Source organism: Cricetulus griseus, chromosome 9 (assembly GCF_003668045.3).
Source record: "Cricetulus griseus strain 17A/GY chromosome 9, alternate assembly CriGri-PICRH-1.0, whole genome shotgun sequence".
NCBI classification, from domain to species: domain Eukaryota; kingdom Metazoa; phylum Chordata; class Mammalia; order Rodentia; family Cricetidae; genus Cricetulus; species Cricetulus griseus.
In genome coordinates, this window is record NC_048602.1 from 14,338,649 (window position 1) to 14,360,969 (window position 22,321).

Here is a 22,321-nt window from a genome sequence, read left to right on the forward strand (position 1 = left end):
CTCAAGAGTTCAATGATGATGCCAGAATATTGAAAAAATTGAATGGATTTATATCAAATTTGTACTCAACTGGATACATTCAAGTGCTTGAAAGTACTATATTTGCTACACAAGGAGAGCATAGTCATCAATTTTCCAAGTTATGGACCACGTGGCCACAGATGTTGACTAGGCTAGAAGAGATATACAAAACTGGCACAGATGTTTTCACAATAACTAATAAATATTTGACTATTTTACTGCCAACTCCATTATTAGAAACCGTATTTGACACTGTTATTTGAGCCAAGAAACTGAGACCAAACTGGCTCAGGCACTAGAATAAAAACTATTGTTATTCCACTAAAGGAACATGGCACCAAACTAATATACTGCTGAACCCATAGATTGTTGGCTTTCTCATACTTCACTAGAAAAGTTTATTATTCAGATTTTGGAAAATTAAGCTATAACTGGGATTCTTTTTTCCTACCACTCCAAACATGGTGCAGGCACCAATGAATAAATGAATTCAGAGAGAACATAAAGGAAAGAAACTGTAAATGAATGACTTAATGAAGCAGAAGCTTACAAAAAGTATAGGACCCAGGAACATACAATTACCAAGTTTGTGACAGAAAGGCCAAAACCCACACAAGCTCAAGACAACCAAAATGTCAGCTTCTTCATGGAAAGGAGATCTAAAGACATAAATCATAGATAGGAACATATATGTGGTCCCTGATGCCCAGGAGTAGTAAAATCTGTTTTTCTTTTGCTTAATCCAGGATATAGCAATATATTCAAATACTTTTCTTCCAAAATACTTGGCCAGAACACATTTTCCTCTATTTTTTATGTATTTTCTGATCGTGTGCTAATAAAATAAGATGGGTTAGGGAAGTAATGACGCTGGGTTCATGTAATAAAGTGATGGTAGGCAAGGAGGTAAAGAAAAAAAAATTGATGCAGATATATTGCAAAAATGTTCAAAAATATAGAAAAATACTAGAAAATATAATCCATTGTTCACTGATATATTTCAGAACAATTCACATATATATTAGAATATGAAATAAAGCCATACATACATTGCCAAAATGCTATGGGAAAAATAAATATTATCGAGTGACTATTCTGATGAAATGAAGGAAAACAATGTAGCAATCTCTGTGTGCCAGAACCTAGTATACAATCATGAATTGAATACTTGTACATAACTTCAAATAAGAAGCAGGGCTAATCAAACTGCAGTTGTTGGACATTTATTGTTTTGTATTTCACACATGAACCATTGTTCCCTTTCAATTTACCTGGTTCCAGGACTTCTGAGTCCTTTATATTCACCATCCAGGGTTCTTTATTTTATTCAAGACAGGTGACTAACTCTGGTTTTGATACAGAAAGTCCTATGAATTATAAGAGACATGTGAAAATTTCTTTACATAATGTAGAAAATATTTGGTTTACAACACAGGCTTGTACACAGTGATCATAAAGGAATGTATAGAAAGACTCTTAAGTGAAGTCCTATCAGTACATAGTTGACAGGTGTTTAAAACTTTTAAGAAATTAATTTTAATTTTGTATACCTTCAACTTTCCTTCCATTAAACATTTTCAAATATATAATTGTTGGATTCAAATTGTATTCACACTTCACTGCACCTGAATGACTGCAAAATTATCATAGGGGATTGACTTATATGTTAGCCTAAATTAAAAGATCATTTAAAATAATATAAGAAAAAATAGCCAATATTTTACTCACCAATGTCAAGGAATAATTGGGAGCTGGTAATTATTCATAGAAAACAATTTAAAATTATAATACAGGAAGTTAGACATTCCTAGGGTTAAGCAGTAATCAGAAAATGATTTATTCTCACCTACAGAAACCAGGTTGCTGTAATTCTCCAACATGACAAATCTGTACAAATCCCTCTGAGAAGTATTCAAGCATTCCCATTCCTCCTTAGAGAAATTGATGGCCACATCCTCGAATGTCAACAGACTCTGAAATCAAAATTGTTTCTCGTTATAATGATGGTTTAAGACCTTAATTTTCCCCACAGGAAAGATTATTTAACTAAAGAGCTGCTGTACTAACAGTAATTAATCTGAAATTTTCAAATCAATAACTTATGAGAGAGGATGTTGTGACTTTTTAAAAGAGAACAAAGTACCCAACATCTAAAATCCTCATCAATTTTGTGCCTTTTCTCAATGATAAATATCGTCTGAAGTTGTCCTCAGTAGGAATTGGGTATCAATATTAATCTCTCGTATCAGAAATTTTGTAAATCCTTCAGAGTATGCATGGATATAGATATGCCATACTGGGAAACAAGAGGCAGGGAAGGGTGGAAAGTGAGATACAGCATAGAAATGAGAGTGCTAATAAAGAATCTCTGTTGAAAATACAATAAAACCTGAAAACAGATTTCTTACAATGAGGAACTACAGTGAATGTTGATCTGTGCAAATACATTATTTCTCTGTGGACTTTAGACCTGTCACATTCTTGTGCATACGTTTACCTGAGAACAAGCCATCTTCAATCCCCTTCTTTATGGATATTTTCAATGAATTTATCTTCAAGTTTTACCTTCCTGATACTATTCTGTGTGTAAGGTGAAGGAACTTCATTCCATGCTACCACACTCAGAGCCTGGAAAGCAGATTAAAAAATATCCTCACTTTGTGACTTGTTCCACAACAGAGATGCAAAAATTACGAACTTTTACAGAGTGACCAACTCTTAGGTTTTCCTCTGTTGCATTTGTAGGATCTATTATTCCAGCAGATAATGGTTATCTACCACCTGGTTTGGGGAATTCAGCAAACTGCTTTACACTTTGCACACACTTTTCCAATTGACTTTGATGATCAAATGAATCCCAACTGACACATGTATTTCAAATAGTCAATGGAATTTGAGGGGTAGCCACAGGTGATTAATTAATATATTTCTTGCAGGCAAGGCACAGTGGGGAACTGATGCTTTGTTAATGTCTCCAATAATCATTCCTTTTCATTTCCATTTTCAAAAAAAAATTCCATTATTTCCCAGGTTTGCCGGTATACAAATGTTTAGATTGTCTCTCAAGTTTATTTTGTATAGTGAAAAAGCCTCTTTTTGATTCACTGTCATAAGCTATGTCTAGTCAAACCTAAACATGTCATTCCTGTGCCCAATTTAATAGTTTTGGTTGTTAATGAAGACACTCCAATTCCAACCACCTATGTTTTTCTTGTTGAAAGTTTGATTGTTTGCAAAATCCACCTAAATATAGCCATTCTTTTCCAAACAGTTCTCAATTAGTTCATTTTTTTTTCAAAAATATACCATGTGAACATATTTTGTGATATTGCATTGAATTACAAATGTATCCTTTATTGATTCTTTTTTTTTTGATTTGGAGATAAGATCTCTCTGTGTAGCCTTGGAGCCTCTCCTGCCACTTGCTCTGTAGATCAGGCTGGCCACTAACTCACCTGCCTCTCTCTCCCAAGTGCTGGGATTAAAGGCATACACTGCCAATTTCAGGATATCTTCATTCTTTTAAAGAATTACATAGTAATAATTCAAAATTAAATTTAATATGGAATATTTCACATTATCTATGTTTCTATTGTCTTTCTAGGTTTGAAGATATGCAGATATTATTAATTTCTGCCATGGATATGATGTATCAGAAATGTAAGTTACAAATAGAGTGTGGTAAAGATTCTCCACACAGTGTTAAATTAGTAAAGTCTAGATTGTCATAGAAACACAAGTTGAACCAGACTGAAGAACATTCTGACCCTAGACAAACAAAAACCTGAGGAAACAATCTGCATAGCATGATTTCAGTTCTTAACATTAGCACGTCCTATCATCTATGTGTTGGTTATGCATTCTTGCCTCCAATAGAAAGAATTTTTTTATCTAAAAACATTCAACTCTTGTTACCCTGAATACGGATGAAAACGACCTAACAAACAGACATTTCAATGACTAGAATATAGCAAATATTTTACTGCTTTAAATTACAGTGTATGTATGTTCCCATATGTGTTTTTGTCTATGTAGTTCTACATATTTGCATTGCATGGTTATTAATTAATAAAAACACTGTTTCCTTGTAAAATTGTTTAATTTCATATGGTATATGTTTTTGTTTTGAGGACTATAGTACCCTTAGGCTAATGTGTGATATTAAAAAAAAAATTACACAGAGACTGATTTTGGGATTCAAGTTTCATGCTGAGTATAAGAAAAGCAGAGCAGCTGGCCAGTATCATCTTGCTCTGGATAATGATGCCTCTCAGAGATCTTGCTTCTATATCGTATACTTCCCTAATGTAGGTATTAAAGGTGTCAGTTATAATTATCTTTTAGACTGATTTACTATTGTGATGACCTGGGTGGCCTTGGAAGCACTGCGATGCATCTGAGTCCAAAGTTAAAAGTGTGTACCACTACCACCAAGATTATCATTGCTGGCATAAAAGGCATGGACCTTGTTTCTTATATCTTATCTTGACTTCTTTCTAAATCCCTGGTCAAGCTTTATTAAATGATAAAAATATATCACCAGAGAAATATTTTTGAACCCTTGGTTCCCAAATGATATACTCTTGGATGAGAAGGCCTGGCCTTCCAGTAGTAGATGTGTAGGTTTATTGTTTTTGTTTTTGTTTATTTGTGGATTTGTGTTCAGGATGTAGCCTTTGAAATTTTGATGTTTCAGATCCCATGGCCGCCACAGGGTCTCTCTCTATTCATGGTGCCTGTGAATAACAGTCCATACAGTGACAACTATCACATTTGACTGGCCTATTATCTTAGTCATGGAAGAAGGTTCCATAATGCCTTTCTTCTATCATTGACTGTAAAGCCTGAATGAACCAGGTTGCCAAATAATATGCTTCCCGAAACTGAAACATGGCCTTCTTATTCAATTACATCCTTACCAGATTTCTATTTTCCAAGATTTCCTTCAATGCATAAGCTTGGGTGTAATGGAATTTATACTCTCCATTTGATTGACATCAAACTCAGAGTTCCAAATGCCTCTGATTCAGGAGTGCTGATATTAAAAGCATGCACCACCATGCCAAACTGTAAGCTTTTCTTTAATATGTTTTGTAAAGTTAGAAACTACTCTTTGTGATGTTGCCCTGAGATTACTATATACTGTACTCAACCTCATTAATCTCCTTGAACCCAGGAGTTATCTCCATTCTACTTGTTGTTGTACTTTTCTTCTCAAAATGTACACTTAATATTTACATTACTCTACGGGCTCCTTTACAGTGTAAATCTTTGTATGTGTGAACAGTAGACAATAAAAAAAACAGTGTTTATAAGGCTGTTTTGAGATTTCCTTTGCTTATGGCTAATTTAGCAACATGTAAAATATTGCACTGCTTCTCTTACCCAAAATACCAAAAATCCATATTCCTCCAAACAAAAACATTGTCTTGTCTACTAAAATATTATCACAGTTGCTGATACCAAATTCTGTCTTGGGTTTTGTATTGCTATGAGTTGACACCTTGACTACTGCAACTGTTATAAAGAAAGACATTTAATTGTCTGGCATAAAATATGAGAAGGCAACAGGAATTGAAGTGAGACACTGGACATGCATTAAACATTTATGAAAAAAAACTAACCCACCTCTACAATGACACCATCCATATTCCAAAAAAGCCATTTCTGCTATTAGTGTCAATCCTTTTGCAAGTCATTTTTTGAAACCACCCAACCTAACTGAAGAAGGCTACAACATAGAATAGCAACTGTGCTGATATAATATGCTCCTTAGTACTATAGTGAACCGAATTTCATTACTAATCTATTTTCAAGTTTGAAATCTGCCCACTTCAGAAAGTAGTTCTCATGATGGAAACCACTCACATGCATATATCCCCAAAGGAGTAGATTATTGTTATTAGAAAAGCAATCCTTTTATTCTGAAAAATGGATACATTTTTAAAAAGCTACATAAATAAAATCTTTCTATGCATAAATTATTACCAAAATATACTTTCCAGTGGTTTAAGAAGGGCAAAAACTGAAAGACAAATTATAGAGAAAGATATTTATCCATATTTAAATTCTTGATTTCCAAACTTATGGATGCAGAACCATCCACGTTTACTACACAGTGAGATATACAATTTAAATCCAAGATTTTATCCATTTTTACCACAGTGGCAAAGGTAATCATTAAAGAATAAGAAAAGATGTTGGGAGGGGTGGTGCATGCTTTAATCATAGAACTTAGGAGGCAGAGGTAGGTGGATCTCTGTGAGTTCTTGGTCAGCATAAAATATATAATGAGTGAAAGGACAGGATCCAAAGCTACACAGAGAAACCCTGTCTCCAATGTTCTTAGATAGGTAGGAGCAACATAGTAAAAATGGCAATTTTGTCAAAAGCAATCTACAGATTCAGCTCAATCCCCATCAAAACTTCATCACAATTCTTCACAGACCTTGAAAGAACAATTCTCAACTTTATTTGGAACAACAAAAGACCCTAGATAGCCAAAACAAGATAGAGATAAATGCGACCTCCAGAAAATGAGAAGCTTCTGTAAGACAAAGGACACAGTCAGCAAGTCAAAACAGCAGCCCACAAACTGGGAAAAGATATTCACCAACACCACATCTGATAGTGGGCTGATTTCCAAAATATACAAAGAACTCAAGAAGCCAGCAAAACTATGCAATGGACTTGGGGAAAAAATAAAACTTTCCTTGGTAAAAATACATTTTTAAAATGCTTTGTCAGATATTCAGAGGCTGCAAGAAGCAATGTTCCCCAGTGAACGGAAATAACACAAAGGGACAACAGTAGCAAAAGAAACAATGCCATTTCAGTTATTCAAACAAGCTCTAAATAAATAATAAAATCATAGATACTATAGTGCACATCTTTCACTTGGCTTTTTGAGACAGTGTCTTATTGTGTTATCCCTTCATGGTTGACATTTACTCTAGACCAGACTGGCGTGCAATTCCCAGAAATCTGCTTGCCTCCACCTCTAGACTGAATGGATTAAAGGAGTGCACCAATATACTCAGCTAAATTAATTTTTCTGAAGAGACAAAATGTCAAGTTCATGGTCATAATCAGATAACCTCAGCAGAGAAACATTAAGTATAATCCTCAGCATGTCATCAAACATCAAGAGTCCATCTGAATGCAGAGCTTCTCACATGCTTTCTGTTTACTGTGAAATGTAGTCTGCAATAAAATGTACATCTCTACAATGTGAAGAAGCAACATGAACAGTTAACAAGACAAATCACCCAGTTTGAGAGACTCAGTAGTTGTACTGTATAGGTTACGTTTCAATTTTTATGTAGTTTTGTACTTCTCTCTCCTTGGGAAATCAACTATATAACAAGACTTAGAAAAAGAAAATGAGAAAACGAGAGAGGCAGAAGTAAAATGAGAGAAAGAATGGGAGAATCCACATGGTTCATACAAATGTCTTACAAAGCCTGGTTTATCCAGGAGCTCGTGAATTAAGTGAGAAACATTATCTCATCTTTTGGCCATAAATACACCCACATAAAGAAGTTTCATGGTGAGAAAGATAACTCTCATGATTCAAGTATCTGAACACACCCCTGATTGCTCTTTATTCTACCCTTCTCCTTTTATGAAAGTTGACTACAAAGTTACACACTCATTGAATAGGACATGAGAGCCAAACACACACCATCAGAGAAAATGAGCAACCACATATACAATGCAGTTGCAATAGTGCCAGAAACAGAGGCAGATCAATACCCAAAATTTCTTTCTTAGTGGCATTCCTTCTAGTCTAGTGACTAGGACTAGTCATGGTCAGAGGAGTCATGATATTCAAAGCAGATGCCACAAGCCAGCTGAGTGAGGAAGAAGGACCCACATACTTGATGGCTCTCTGTTTAAGTTGCACCTACTTTGTCTTGCTGGGGTGACTGTGTTTGCTTGGAAACAACTAAGAAGACACGTGGTATACAATGAAATCCCTCTCTATACTCCATAAAGGTAAAGTGCATGTTTACACCCAATGTCAAACAGGAAATACTTCAACCCAATCTTGCCATTATCTGAGGAATACCTCTAGAGATAATAGACACAGAGTTGGTGAGAATCGTGAGCTTTACAATCAGGGTTATGAGCACATTTCTAGGTAATCCTGGGTTTACATAATAAAGCAGAACAGAGGAATTGCCCAGGATTCCTACTGCAGTTTGGAGGATGAAGACAGCAACCATTATCAGATTTCATGATTTCATTTTCTTACTAGCACAATGTTGTACATGTCATGTTAAGCAGACTTAGGGGAGAAAACTAGGTGTTTGCATTACTTTTGTTAAAGAAGTTTAAAGTCATCAGATGATGATTCAGTGCTGAATAATTCCCTAGCAAATCTCAGTATGTCATTACCAGATGGAGTTGTGGTGAGAGGAGCATATGGTATATGTTATTGTTGAGTTCATAGTAAGTAAAGAGAAGAATGTCTGTTCAGTTCATTTTTTTATTTGCCCTTTCTTTTAAGACTCTACACCAATCTGTGAGATGGTATTACCTTGATTTACAGTGGCTCTTCTGTCCTTAGTTGAACCTCTCAGAACCACCCTCACAGTTATATCAGCAATGAAAAGTAATATTCACAAATCTGTATTAACAAATTAACATGCATCATATATATTCCTCTTCACATAAATATCAATCTTTTAACAAAATTCCATATTTTAAATGGTGAAAAAGTCAGAAAGTGTTTATATTCTTAGACACGGTCATTCTCATAAATATCTGGACAATTCCTTAGGGCCAGATTTCTCTTTATAACTATAGTAGCTCACTCTATACTACTATCGCTTTTCTTGCTCTCCTCTATTCTTCTCCTGACTTAATCTTTCTATTTCTTCATGTCCTCCTCTCCCCTCCTCTTCTCCCCTTCTCTTTTTCCTAACTCCCTCTCACCACCCACCATGCTCTCAATTTACTCAAGAGATCTTGTTCCTTTAACCTTCTCCAGGAAAACATGTATGTCTCTCTTAGTTTCCTCCTGGCTTTCAAGATGCTCTAGCAGTGTGGATTTTAGGCTGGTGATCCTTTTCTCTATGTCTAATATTTGTCTTTTTGTGACTGGGTTAATGTACTCAGAATGCTTTCTTCTATTTCTACCCATTTATGTGCAAATTTCAAGGTTCCATTGTTTTTCCTTGCTAATTAGTACTCCATTGTGCAAAGATAAAACATTTTCTTCATGACTAAATTGTAGGCCATCATAGAGCCTTCATCCCATAGCTAATGGAAGCAGAAGCAGACACCCATGGTTAAATATTGAGATTAACTCCTGGAATCCAGTTGTAGAGTGGGTGGAATGATGAGTAAAGGGGTCAAGAGCATGCTAGAGATATCCACAACAGCAGCTAATCTGAACATGGGATCCCAGAATGATAGCTGGGAAAACAGCATAGGACTGACCAGATGCCCTGAACTTGGGTGTCAGTGAGGAGACCTGGGCTGTCTATGGAGCCTGTGATAGTGGAACTGTAATTATCCCTAGTTTGAAAATGGAATTTCAGAGCCCATTACACATAGAGAAATACTCTCTTAGCCTAGATATCAGAAGGAGTTCCTACTTGCTGATCAAAATAATATGACAGAGTTTGAAGATTACCCCATGGGAGGGCTCATGCTTCCTGGAGAACAGAAAAAAGAAGTATTAATAGGCTGGTGGGGAGTAAGAGGGAACTTGAATTAACATGTAAAGCAAAATTGTTTCTAATTTAAATAAAAAGAGAGGAGAAAAAGAGTCAGAGAATACCTAACTTCAAAATTCATTTTTAAACATGAGGAAATAAATAATATTTACCATGATCAAGTTAAGAATATCAACACAGAACAAACAAGGATATATATGGCTGTGTGTGTGTGTGTGTGTGTGTGTGTGTGTGTGTGTGTGTGTGTATGTAATCCCACAAATATAGAAGTCCTAATATATTTAAACTTTTCAATAAGCTGTACACCACTAAATTGAATTAGGAATTATATGAGGATATGTTAGAGGATATAAGGGAAGGGAAAAATATCACTGAAGATGCTTGTAAAAGCCAAATATAAGGTTACATGTGTGTAGTATGTTTCCATATATGTCTCTCTGTGTATATTCTATTGTAGTTATTAATCTATTCAGAGGGCTACTTTCCAAAACATACAAAAGCACAAGAAACTAGTCACCAAAACACCAACTAAATTAAGAATGGGGTACTAAGCTAAATAGTGAATTCTCAATAGAGGAATCAAAAATGGCTGAAAGAAACATAGCCATTAGGGAAATGCAAATCAAAACAATTTGGAGACACCACATTACTCGGTTCAAAATGGCTAAAATCAAAAATATCAATAGTAGCTTATGCTGTAGAGGATGTGGAGAAAGGGAAATACTCTTTCACTGCTGGTGGGAGTGCCAACTTGTACAGCCACTTTGGAAATCATTTTGGTGATTCCTAAGGAAAATGAAGATCAGTCTATCACAAGATCCATCCATCCCCTCTTAGGCATATACCCAAATGATGCACAGTCATAGAAAATGGATATCTGCTCCACCATGTATATAGCAGTATTATTTGTAACAGCCAGAACCTGAAAGCAACCTAGATGTCCCTCAACTGATGAATGGAAGGAAAATTATGGTACTCCATTTACACAATGGAGTACTACTCTTCATGGGAAAAAATAAAAAAAACAAGGAATTATTGAAATTCACTGGAAAATGGATGGAACTATACAAAACCATCCTGACTGAGGTAACCAAGTCGCATAAAGACAAAAAACATATGTATCCACTCATATATGGATTTTAGACATAGATCAAAGCAATAAAGGCCTACAATCCACATCACCAGAGAAGAAAGGAAACAATGAGGGCCCCAAGTGGGACATGCATGGTCCCCCAAAGAAGGGAAAGGGACAAGATCTCCTGAGCTGATTGGAAGCATGGGGGAGGGGAGAGCAACCTAGGTGAAAGAGAGGGGGAGAAGAGTGGCCAGAGGAGGACATGAGACTGTGGGATGTTTTAGTCAGGGGAAGAATTGAGGAGATCTAGAAAAGAGATATAGTAATACAGGGAGTCATTATAGGTTTAAAGAGAATTCTGGCACTAGGTAAATGTCCAGAGATCTTAGAGTGTGTCCCCCAAATAACAATCTAAGCAGTGGTTGAGAGGATAACTTTAATGCACTTCTCCAATAATGAAATTGATGACTAACTCATATGCCATCCTAGAACCTTCTTCTAGTAGCTGACAGAAACAGAGGTGAACAACCACAGGTAAACACTGAGCGATGTTCTGGAAACCAGTTTCAGAGAGGGAGGAGTCTTGAGCAAAGGGGCTAGGACAAGACTGGATAAACCCATAGAGGCAGCTGACCTGAACAAGGACTTGCTCCTGGACCAGAGACTGATTGCTGTGAAACCAGGATAGGACTGTTCCAGACCCCCTGATTGAGGATGTCAGTTTGGAATTCTAGGCAATCTATGGGGCCACTGTTATTGGATCAATAGTTATCCCTAGTATATCAATGGCCTTTGGGAGGCCCATCCACATAGAGGAATACTCTCTCAGCCTAGACACACAGGGGAGTTTTGAAGCCTTGCTCCAAATGATATGACAGATTTGGAAGATACACCATGGATGGGCTCGCCCTCAGTGGGGAGCAGAAAGGGAGAGGGAACAGGGATTGGGGATGTTGGGTGGTTGGGGACAAGGGAGAGGGAACAGAGATTTACATGTAGAAGGAGATTGCTTCTAATAAAAATATTCATATATATATATGAATATATATATCTGGAGAATATATTTTAGCACTAATTTATGCCTGGAAAGATTTCCATTCATGTAGCTGTTTAATAAGTTTTCCATTTATCATAGTAAAAGAATTAGCGGCCTGCATAGGGGCCAGGATCTACTTCATTGGTTATATGGCCCAGTTAGTGTTTTCCATAATGAGAGAAACTTTCTGAAGTGGGTCAGAATTTCAGCTTGCAAGTGGATTAACTTAAGATATTCTGCTCATTGTAGTGACAATGAGAATATTACACCAGACCATTTGCTATTCTGTGTTGTAGGCTTCTTCAGGGAGGTAGGGCAGTTTCAAAGATAATGGCTGGAAAAAAGATTGGCAGTATTAAAAAGTTCACCTTTGTAGGAATAGACATGGAGTTGTTTGAAGAAGTGTGTTACTGTGGAGGTGGGGTTGTTGTTTCATAAATGCTCAATCCATGCCAGTGTCACACTTCACTTCCAGTTGCTTTCTCAGGTTGTGTTACCCAATTAAATATTGTCCTTTAGATGAGTTGCAATGGTCACAGTGTCATCTCACAGCAAGAGAAACACCAAGACAGTCATGAACAATTTTTGGTTTGAAGGATTTTAGTATTTTGGGTTAGGAAAGCAGTGGAATGCTTTAAGTATTGCTATATCAGTCATAATATTAAGAGACTGGAAGATTTTTAACTCTGGGACCTGGCTGAAGAAATATCAGGAAAATAATTTTAGGATGTGGCTTAGATATAAACTTGCGATATTTTTTGGAGGAAGTAGACAGTTTTTTATTTGTCTGAAGAGTTTGTGTGATACCAAATTGAAGAATTTTGGATTAATTCATAAGCAAATGAAATCTCAAAACAGTCTGTACAAACACTGTTATTTATTATCTACTGTTCAGTCCAATAAAGATTAATAAGAAAAGGAGCCAGATGAGCAAAATAAATATAAAATGTACACTTTGAGGAGAAAAGTAGCACCAACAAGTAGAATGAAACTGAGTACGGGGTTCCCGGAGATAAATGAGGTGGAATAAAGTGTATGCTAACCTTGGGTCAAGATCACACAGAGTAGATTCCAAGTTTTGAAAACAAATTAAAGAACAGAATAGAGATTGGCATGGTGGTGAATGCTTTTAATGAGAGCACTGCAGATCAGAGGTAGGTGGAACTCTGAGTTTGATATCCATCAGATGTGCAGTGTAAATTCCAGTACAGCCAACTTTTGGCCTTGAAGGAAACCATGGAAAACAGGAATCTGGTGAGGATGTAATTGAATGAGAAGGCTAAGTTTAAGTTCCAGCAAGCAGAGTCTTTAGCATCCTGGTTATCATTTTACAGTCAAGGATAGAGGAAAGGCATTAAGTAACATTCTTCCATGAACCAGGAAAACAACAAGGCTTGTCATGTGTCAGAGATGTCACTGAAAGGAGACCTATGATTCATGGGGAGCATGCAGAGAGAGAGAGAGAGAGAGAGAGAGAGAGACAGAGAGAGACAGAGAGAGACAGAGAGAGACAGAGAGAGACAGAGAGAGAGACACAGAGACAGAGACACAGAGACACACACAGAGAAAGACAGAGACAGAGACAGAGACAGAGACAGAGACAGAGAGAGACCATGAGGCTGCCATGGGCATCTGAAAATTCAATGCTTACAAGCAGAGAAAACCAACTCAAAATACTCCACAGCTACTACAGGAAGGCCACACCTTCTTATGCAAAGGGTATCTCATTTCCTGATACCATCATTTATTAAAGATTATTCAGAAATTCTAATTAGAAGGCCCTCATAATCAGAAATTAGTCAGTATTTTGAAAGATGCATTTTTACTGTTCAAAATAAACATGAGAGAATGTAGTCTTTTCTATAACTGCAAAACTGTAAAATGGTGGAAGTAGATGTTGCAGTATGGAAACTCAAGGGAATTCTCTTTTGAGACATTGCTGAGGCATCCGTATCCCACTGTACCATTGCTGTAGGAAGCATAATACTTACCCAGTGTGAGAATTGCTTTCAGCTGGGGCTACTCCTCAGATGCCACGGTTTCAAATGTGTAGGTATCAGTTTTGTTTTAAATAAGGATGAGACTCAATTTAAAATACCTGTGTAAAGCCTAAAGCATAGTGCTGCAGACACAAACTCAGGTTGTAGATATAAACACCATCTGCTAGAATAACAGATCCTCCGAATACAGGAAAGGAAAAGCTAAGGGTGGTCATTCTGTAAAATTTCATGTTTTTTGCATCTCTGCTATGTAGAAGTAATGAACTAAAGATATTTTCTTTAAGCTGCTTTCCAGAATCAGAGTGTGGTAGCATGGAATGTAGGTGCCTTTTCCTTACACACAGAACCGTATCAGGAAGGTAAAACGTTAAGATGGAAAGGATCCACAAAGAAGGGAATTGACAGATGGCGTCTTCTCAGGTAAATGTATGTACAAGGATGTGAAAACTTTAAACGTCCATAGAGAAATTATTCAGTTACAGAGCTGAACAATCACGGTAGCTCCAAACTGTATGAAATCTGTTTTCATATTTTAATATTTTAATAGAAATTCTTTATTGTCACTCTCATTTATATTCTGTATCTTGGTTTCTACTCTTCCCTGTCTCTTATTTCCTAGTATAACTTATCTAATTCAATGTATGCTCTGAAAGATTTATAACATTGCTGATGAATATTGATACTCAATTCCTACTGAGGACAACTTCTGATGATATTTGTCACTGAGAAAAGGCACAAATTTCATGAGGATTTTAGATGTTGGTCACTTTGATCTCTGTTAAAAAGTCACAACATCCTTCCTCTTAACACATAATATTTAAAATATGCAGATTGGTTACTGATAATACAGCAAGTTATTTGGTTAAATAATCTTTCCTTTGTGGCAAATAAGGTGTCAAACCTTCATCACAAGGGGAAACAATTTTCATTTCAGAGTCTGTTGAGTTTCAAGGATGTGGCCATCAATTTCTCCAAAGAGGAATGGGAATTCCTGAATACATCTCAGAGGGATTTGTATAGAGATGTCATGTTGGAGAATTATAGCAACCTGGTTTCTGTCGGTGATAATAATAATTTTTTCTGATTGCTGCTAACCCAAGGACTGTCTAGCAACTTGTATTAGTATTTTGAAATGTTTTCTATGAATGAATGTTAGTTCCCAACTATTCCTAGATATTGGTGAGTGAAATAGTTACTGTAATTTTTCTTATATCATTTTAAAATTTCTTTAAATTAGCCTAACAGGTAACTAAATCACATGTGTTATTTATTGTTGTTTTTTGTTTTAATTCATTAGCAATAATGTGTGAATGATGTTTGAATCTAAGAGCTTTATATTTTTAATTGTGTAATGAAAGGGAAGTTGAAGGTACATAAATTAAAATTAATTACTTAATAGTTTACAACACCTGTCAATTATGTACTAATATGACTTCACTTGAGTCTTTCTTTATGTTCCTTTAAGTTCACCAAGTATAAGCCTGTGTTATAACATGACTGTTTTCCACATTATGTAAAGAAATTATCACTTATCTCTTCTATTTCATAGGCCTTTCTGAATCAAAACCAGAGCTAGTCACCTGTCTTGAACAAAACAAAGAACCTTAGATGGTGAATATAGAAGAATCAGAAGGCCCAGAACCAGGTAAGTTGAAGGGAAACAATGGTTCATGTGTGGAATACAAAAAGAGGGAAAAAAAAGAAAACAGTTGTAGTGGTATTATCCCTGCTCCTTACTAAAAGTGATACCTAGGTATTTCTTTTAGAATTATATACTGGGATAGAGCACACAGAAGGTATTACAAGGTTTCACTTCATTTAATCAGAATAGGGATTAGATAAAATTTAGTATTCCCATAGCAATTTTGCAATGTACGTGTGGTTTTTATTTATGTTCCAATATGTCTCAATTTTTCTGACGTATGCCAGTGATAAATGGATTACTTTTTCTAGTGTTTGTCTATATTTTTGAAGATTTTTACCATATATCTGGATCAGTTTCTTTCTCTTAGCCTATTATGTACCATTGCTTTACTACGTTTTCCCGATGTCATGATTCCCCTATCTATTTTTTTCTCTCTATCAAAATATTATTAGAAAATACATAAAAATAGAGGGGGGAAATATGTTGGCCAAGTGATTTGGAACAAAAGTCTTTGAATATGATTGCTGTACAATGTTGTTAATCAACTGAAGAACAGATTTTCCTTCTCTTAGAAACTAGGGAGTAGGAAATCTTGTCAAAGCTTTATGACTTTGGATTTACTTTCAATGAACATTCTCAAATTTTTATTGTCTTGAGCTTGTGTGTGTTTTGTACTTGCTGTCACAGACTTGGCAGTTGTATGTTCATAGTTTCTATACTTTTGTAAACTTCTGAATCACTACAGTCATATCCTGTTTCTTTCGTTTTATTTTCTTTCTGAGTCTAATTATTTCATTTATTCATAGGTGCCTGCACCCTTATGGGAGGGAAAAGATAAAAGAATCCCAGGTAGTGTTTAGTTTTCCAAAATGTCAGTATTAAGGTTGTGCAGTGAAGGATGAGTGAGTCATACATCTGTGGGTATAACAATATAGTATTACATTAATACCACATTCCGTAAATTGTGTAATAATAGTTTTTTATGCAGGGCCCATGGCCAGTTTGGTGTCAGTTTCTTGGCTCTAAGAACAGTGTCAGATACCGGTTCTAACAATCGAGTTGCCAGTAACAGTCAAATTTTCATTAGTTATATCTAACATATCCCTGTCACTTTTGTACATATCTTCTAGGTCAGTCAAAATATGTGGTCACATGGTCTAAAACTTGGAAAATTGATGAATGTGCTCCCTTGTGAAGCATGTACAGTACTTTCCAGCACTTCGAATGCGTTTCAGCTGGATTGAAGTGGACAGTAGAATAAAAATTTGATATGTCCCCATTCAATGTTTACAGTGTTCTGGCATCAACATTGGATTCTTTTTATAAATAATTACAAGAGCAATTCACTCTCTGGGGTGTAAGCACAGAAAATTATGTATTCCATTATATATTCCAGAGATTCTATTTGATGGCACATGATTTCTTTTTTGGTACTATGTACACTACAGGCAGATGTTTAACTATCTGGTCTTGGTCCTGATAGACTCTTTCTCTCCACCATCCATGTCCCTTCATCCACTGATGAAATATTTACTCCTGAGGCTTACTATCTATTTATAATATTTTGGCCAAGGGCTTAGGCTTCTGTTTTTGTTGGGGTTCCTAAAATTACCTGAATTATATTAATCTGTAGCTGTGGCTTACATAGATAATGCCCTGAAATCACTCTTGGTGGCAACATGGCATCTTTTCACTCTGATTTCCTTCTCCCTACCGCTTTATTTGGGATTGCCACCTAGCTAAATTCTTGCTACCCATTGTTCAAAGAAATCTGTATTCATCAATCTATATTCATCAATCATATATATATATATATATATATATATAGTCACAGCATGCAGAAAAATATCCCCAACATCTGTTCATTTCTGTCTAAATAAAAAGCAAAGTTATAACTTTAACATAGTAAAATTATGTTATCATTAAAGAATTATACTTATAATATTAAGTCCATTTACATTGGACAAAATTTAAAGGAAATAAATCTCCAAAAATATCCCAGGTGGATAAAATATTACTTAAGTAAAGAGAGAGTATGTTGTAAGTAATTCTTAAAATTCTAGTTTTGTCAGACACATCTTATCACCACCAGCAATCGAGGCTTTGTAAAAATTTGTGGCTAACGAGAAGCTCTTTTTAGTTTCTACAGAGAAATTCTTGTCAAATATTTGGTACAAAATGTATTTTTGTTTGTGAGCCTAGAAATTCAAGTCTGAGCAATACCTCTAGATTATCAGTACCAACTGTGGAGGGAGACACTTCTCTGTCTGTGTCTTGATCCTACTATACTTGTTTCTTTCTACCTTCCGGGTCCCCACCATGAGTTGTGAAATAACCACGCCAAGGCTTAATCTCTATTTATAGCTATTTGGCCAAGATTTTGGGATTCTTATTGGCTAATTATCCCCAATGAATTAACTCAATTTTATGTTTTCTCACTTTATATCTCAATTAAAATAATTTCATTTTGTCTACCAATCATATCAACATAATTCCCCCATTTTCTCATTCCCCCCAAGTTCTTCCTTTCCCACCCACTTGCATCTAATCTTCAATGAGTGTGATACCTCCCATTAGGAAACATCATCTCTGTCCAATCATTGGGGGCAGAATTGAGTCTCCTATACCAAATTTTTCAAGGGTATTTCCCAATTTTTCTGCTAAGAGGTTCAGTGTGACTGTATTCATATTGAGGTCTTTGATACCATTGGATTTTTCTTTTCTAATTCATAAATACTTCATCATTTGTTGTCTTATTGCTCTAGCTAAGCTACAAGTACAATATTGAAGACAGGTGGTGTGAGTGGACAGCCTTGTCTTGTTCCTGATTTTAGGGGAATCACGTTGAGTTTCTCTCCTGTTTGTTTGATGTTGTCTGTGGTCTTGCTTTATATTGCCTTTATCATGTTTCATATGTTCCTGTTATCTCTGTTCATTCCAAGACATTCATCATGGTGGTGTGTTTGTTTTTTTGAAGGATTTTTTAATATCTAGTGAGAGGATCATTTATTTTACCTTTTTAATTGCATATATGATGCATTACATTGATGGAATATTGTATGTTGTTTCATCCCTGCACCTCTCTGATGAAGCCTGCTTGATCTTGGCAGATGCTATTTGATATGTTGTTGAATTTAATTTGCAAGTATTTTATTGATTATTTTTATATCAATGTTCACATGGGAGACTGCTCTTAAGTTCTATTTCTTATTTATGTATATGTGTGGCTTTGGTTCCAAGTTAATTGTAGCTTTGAAAAAAGAGGTGACAATGAATCCTCTGCTCCTAGGTTTTGGAAAATTTGAGGAATTCTGGTATTATCTGTTCTCTGAATTTATGTGCAGAAAGCATCTGGCACTGGGCCTTTTTATGTTTCGAGATTTTGGAATACACCTTAGATTTCATTAGGGGTAGCAGGTGTACTTAAATTGCTTATCTGTTCTTGATTTAATTTTGGAAAGTGATATCGATCCAGGAAATAGTCCATTTCCTTTAATTTTCCAAACTTGTGGAGTCCAGGTTTTCAAAGTACAACTTGATTATTCTCTGGATTTCCTCAGTTTCATGTTGCCCTTTTCATTTCTGATTTTGTTAATTTGAATGTTCTCTCTGCCTTTTTGTTAGTTGGGATACAAGTTTATTCATCTTGTTTATTTTCTCAAAGAACAAACTCTTTGTTTCAACGATTTATTTTGCTGTTTCCTTTTTTTCTATTCTATTGATTACAGTCATCAATTAGTTTTCTGGCGTCTACTCCTTTTGGGGGAATTCGATGTCTTTTGTTCCAGATATTTCAAGTGTGCTGACAAGTCACTAGAGTGGGAGATTTTCATTTATGCAGTCACTTCATGCTATGATTTTTTCTCTTTGCACTGCTTTCAATGTACCTCATAAATTTGGGTAAGTTTTGAATTTGTTTTCATTGAGTTCTAGGTAGTTGTCATATTACTCTAGAAAGGGGTCATATTTCTCTTCCTTTGGTTGAATATGTTTTTATTCTGTCATTTGCACATCTCTTCTTCCAGTGGGTGCATATGTGGCCAGTGATTCAAGTGGCCCCTCTTCCTCCATTTGGTGTAAGTGGAGAGTATCTATAGAATTGCTGGATGCAGGTTTCATGGAGGCAGATTCAGTGCTGGATATTTTATCTTGTGTAAAGGCTGTACCCACGTGTCTGGCATTTCAGTGGGTGGGATGCTCATGTGATGTACCCCAGGCAACTAGGATCTAGAGGCAAAGAACCTGCAGCCAGTTGTGGGAGAGGGTGGGGGGATGGGCACACCCAGTCACTCACCTGTCCACATGGAGATGAGACAAATACTCCAGTGGCAGCAGATAGAGTTGTGTATGGTTGGGTTTGTAGGAGGCTCCCCCCCAGGTCTATGGAATTTCAGTGGGAAATGGTGGAGAGTGCAATGTGCCCCAGGAATTTAGGGCATATGTATTAGGGGGATAAAGTGTGTACAAAGGCACTCACATCTCCTGGTGTGAGTGGGTCCAAGGCTCCGAGGATGCCACAAGTGTTGTTGGAGGTTTTCCTGTATCAACCCATTTTTATTAATCTGTTGGTTTGGCCTACTTATGTGATACCCTAGTTCTTCTCTACTGGTAGCTACATGGTGTCTCTTAAAGTCTACCTTTCCATTGTCCAACAAATGCTTTATTCATCAATGAACAAGACAAATACATGGACCCATCCAAAAGAGGAAATATACAAGGTTTCCTGACCGAATTCGAATTGGGTGGAGGGAGTATGACAGTAAGAGAGTGGAGAGGAAAGGGAGGAGGGAAGAGAACATGAGGAATCTTAAAAGTCAAGATGTGTTAAGGACAGCAAAGGAGAGCAAGGAAAGTGATACTTTGATGGAGCTGTTAACAGTTTTAACAAGCAACCAGCACTAGAGAAAAATCCCAGGTATCCACAAGGAAGACCACAGTAAATAATTTGAGCAATAATGGAAAGGGTACATTTACTGACCTTCCCTATAATTACATTGAAGACTAGCTTGAATAATATCATGGAGCCTTCATCTATTAACTGATATAAGCAGATGCAGACATCCACAGCTAAGCACTGTACCAATCTCCTGGATTGCTGTTATAAAGAGGGAGGAGCAAACAGAAACAGCTGAAGTGAGCATATGAGAACTCTCTGAGTCCAGACTTGACAGCTGGAGAACCTGCATAAGACTGAAATTAGCCCCCTGAATGTGGGTGACAGTTGGGGGACATGGGCAGTTTATGAGGCTACTGGCAATGTATCTAGTAAGTATCCCTAGTGCATTAACTGGCTATTTTAGGGACCGTTACGTTTGGAGGAATACCTTGCACAGCCTGGGTTCAGAGGGAAAAGATTTGCACATGCCCCAAATATTATTACAGTCTTTCATGATTCCCCAGGAGAGGCCTTATCCTCTGAGGAATGGATAGGGTTGGGTGTTGTCAATGTGAGGAAATAGTGGGATTCTACACAGAGGGAACTGGAATTTGTAGGTACCATGAAATTGTTTAAAAATAACATAGATAAGAAACAACAAGGGAAACATATAGACACAGCATACAGAGGGACATTCCCCAGGTCTATACCATGTATTACTAATGACAGTTAAAACATTTTTCCACATATAAATGTTTTAAGAAGCTTCCACAGAAGCTCAGTTCCAGATATTTCTTCAAAAGAGCTGTCATGTGGTCCAGAGTGGCAAACAGTGTATGGAGTTACTTCTTTTCATATCCTAGTACCACAGCTTAATCCCCAAAAGAGACAGTAGAAAGAGGGTCCTGATGAATACACTCTAATTACTCACACCTACCCTGATAGAGTCAATTGTTATGTAAATGTAATTATTCGATTATAATAGAAAAGCTCTGTAGTCTTAATTATTACTCCTCATAATTGCTCTTCTACCATACTGTAGCTTCCCTAACCCATCTTAATACTGTTATATTTCTGCTTCTTCTTTTTGGAAATACTCTTTTTAATTATACTTTTTATATAAAAAATCTATATCACCATTAGCCCCAAACTAGCTATCTAAATTATTTAGGCAGTCTATAGAAAACATAGTTAACAAAAACTTCAATGCTAGAATCCATTAATTTGAGAAAACATGCACTATTTGTTTTTCTAGGTTAAATCACTTAAGATAATGATTTTCAGGTCCATTCATTTATTACCACTATATGTAATACCAAAACAAGTGATGAATTTTTTAGTGTATAATCTACTACATATTAAATCAAAATGTTTAAAGAATTTAACACATTATATATCCTCAAGTTGTATAGAAGGTACAAAAAATCTTCTCAAGTTATGACTGCTTGATGGATTCAGTGAAGAATCCCACCACAACTCAGAGAAGAACAAACACCAATACACGTCCAATTATATGCCAAAATGGAAATTTTCCATTCCATAAAAATAATTATCTACTAGGATCAAGATGGCCTCAACCAAGCAAGGCTTATAGGAAACAACTTAAGTAAATCAATTCACAAAATGAAACCAGAGAATTGAATTAAGAAATATACTACATATTCTTTTATTTAGATGCAGAAGAGGCATTTTACAAAATAAAGTATCCCTTCATGATAAAAATTATGGAATAGGAGGATTGTATCTATTTATAACAGAATATGAATTTAGCAAGGAAATCACTAAAATAACCATTATGAATGGAGACATTTCAAAAGCAGTTCCTCAATAATTGAGAAAAATATTGAACAATCACTTTCTGCATCCATGGTCTGTTTTCTGCTAGATGTCTTAAGTATCAGTCTAAAATAACATGAAGTTCAAGGCATAGAGATAGGACAGAGAAAAGTCATAGTATTGTCATTACACCCAGTATTTTTAAT

General features: G+C 36.0%; 1 protein-coding gene and 1 pseudogene across 1 annotated transcript; one reads left to right on the forward strand and one right to left on the reverse strand.

Annotated features, from left to right (window-relative positions):
* Positions 1–1,218: 1,218 nt before the first annotated feature.
* On the reverse strand, positions 1,219–2,533 carry LOC113839094 (annotated as a pseudogene).
* Positions 2,534–14,223: 11,690 nt separating this feature from the next.
* On the forward strand, positions 14,224–14,902 carry LOC113831792 (KRAB domain-containing protein 4-like). The gene is made up of 2 exons (XM_027434551.1): positions 14,224–14,238; positions 14,753–14,902. The coding sequence occupies exons 1-2, from the start codon at positions 14,224–14,226 to the stop codon at positions 14,900–14,902; spliced, it is 165 nt and encodes a 54-aa protein (XP_027290352.1).
* Positions 14,903–22,321: the final 7,419 nt, after the last annotated feature.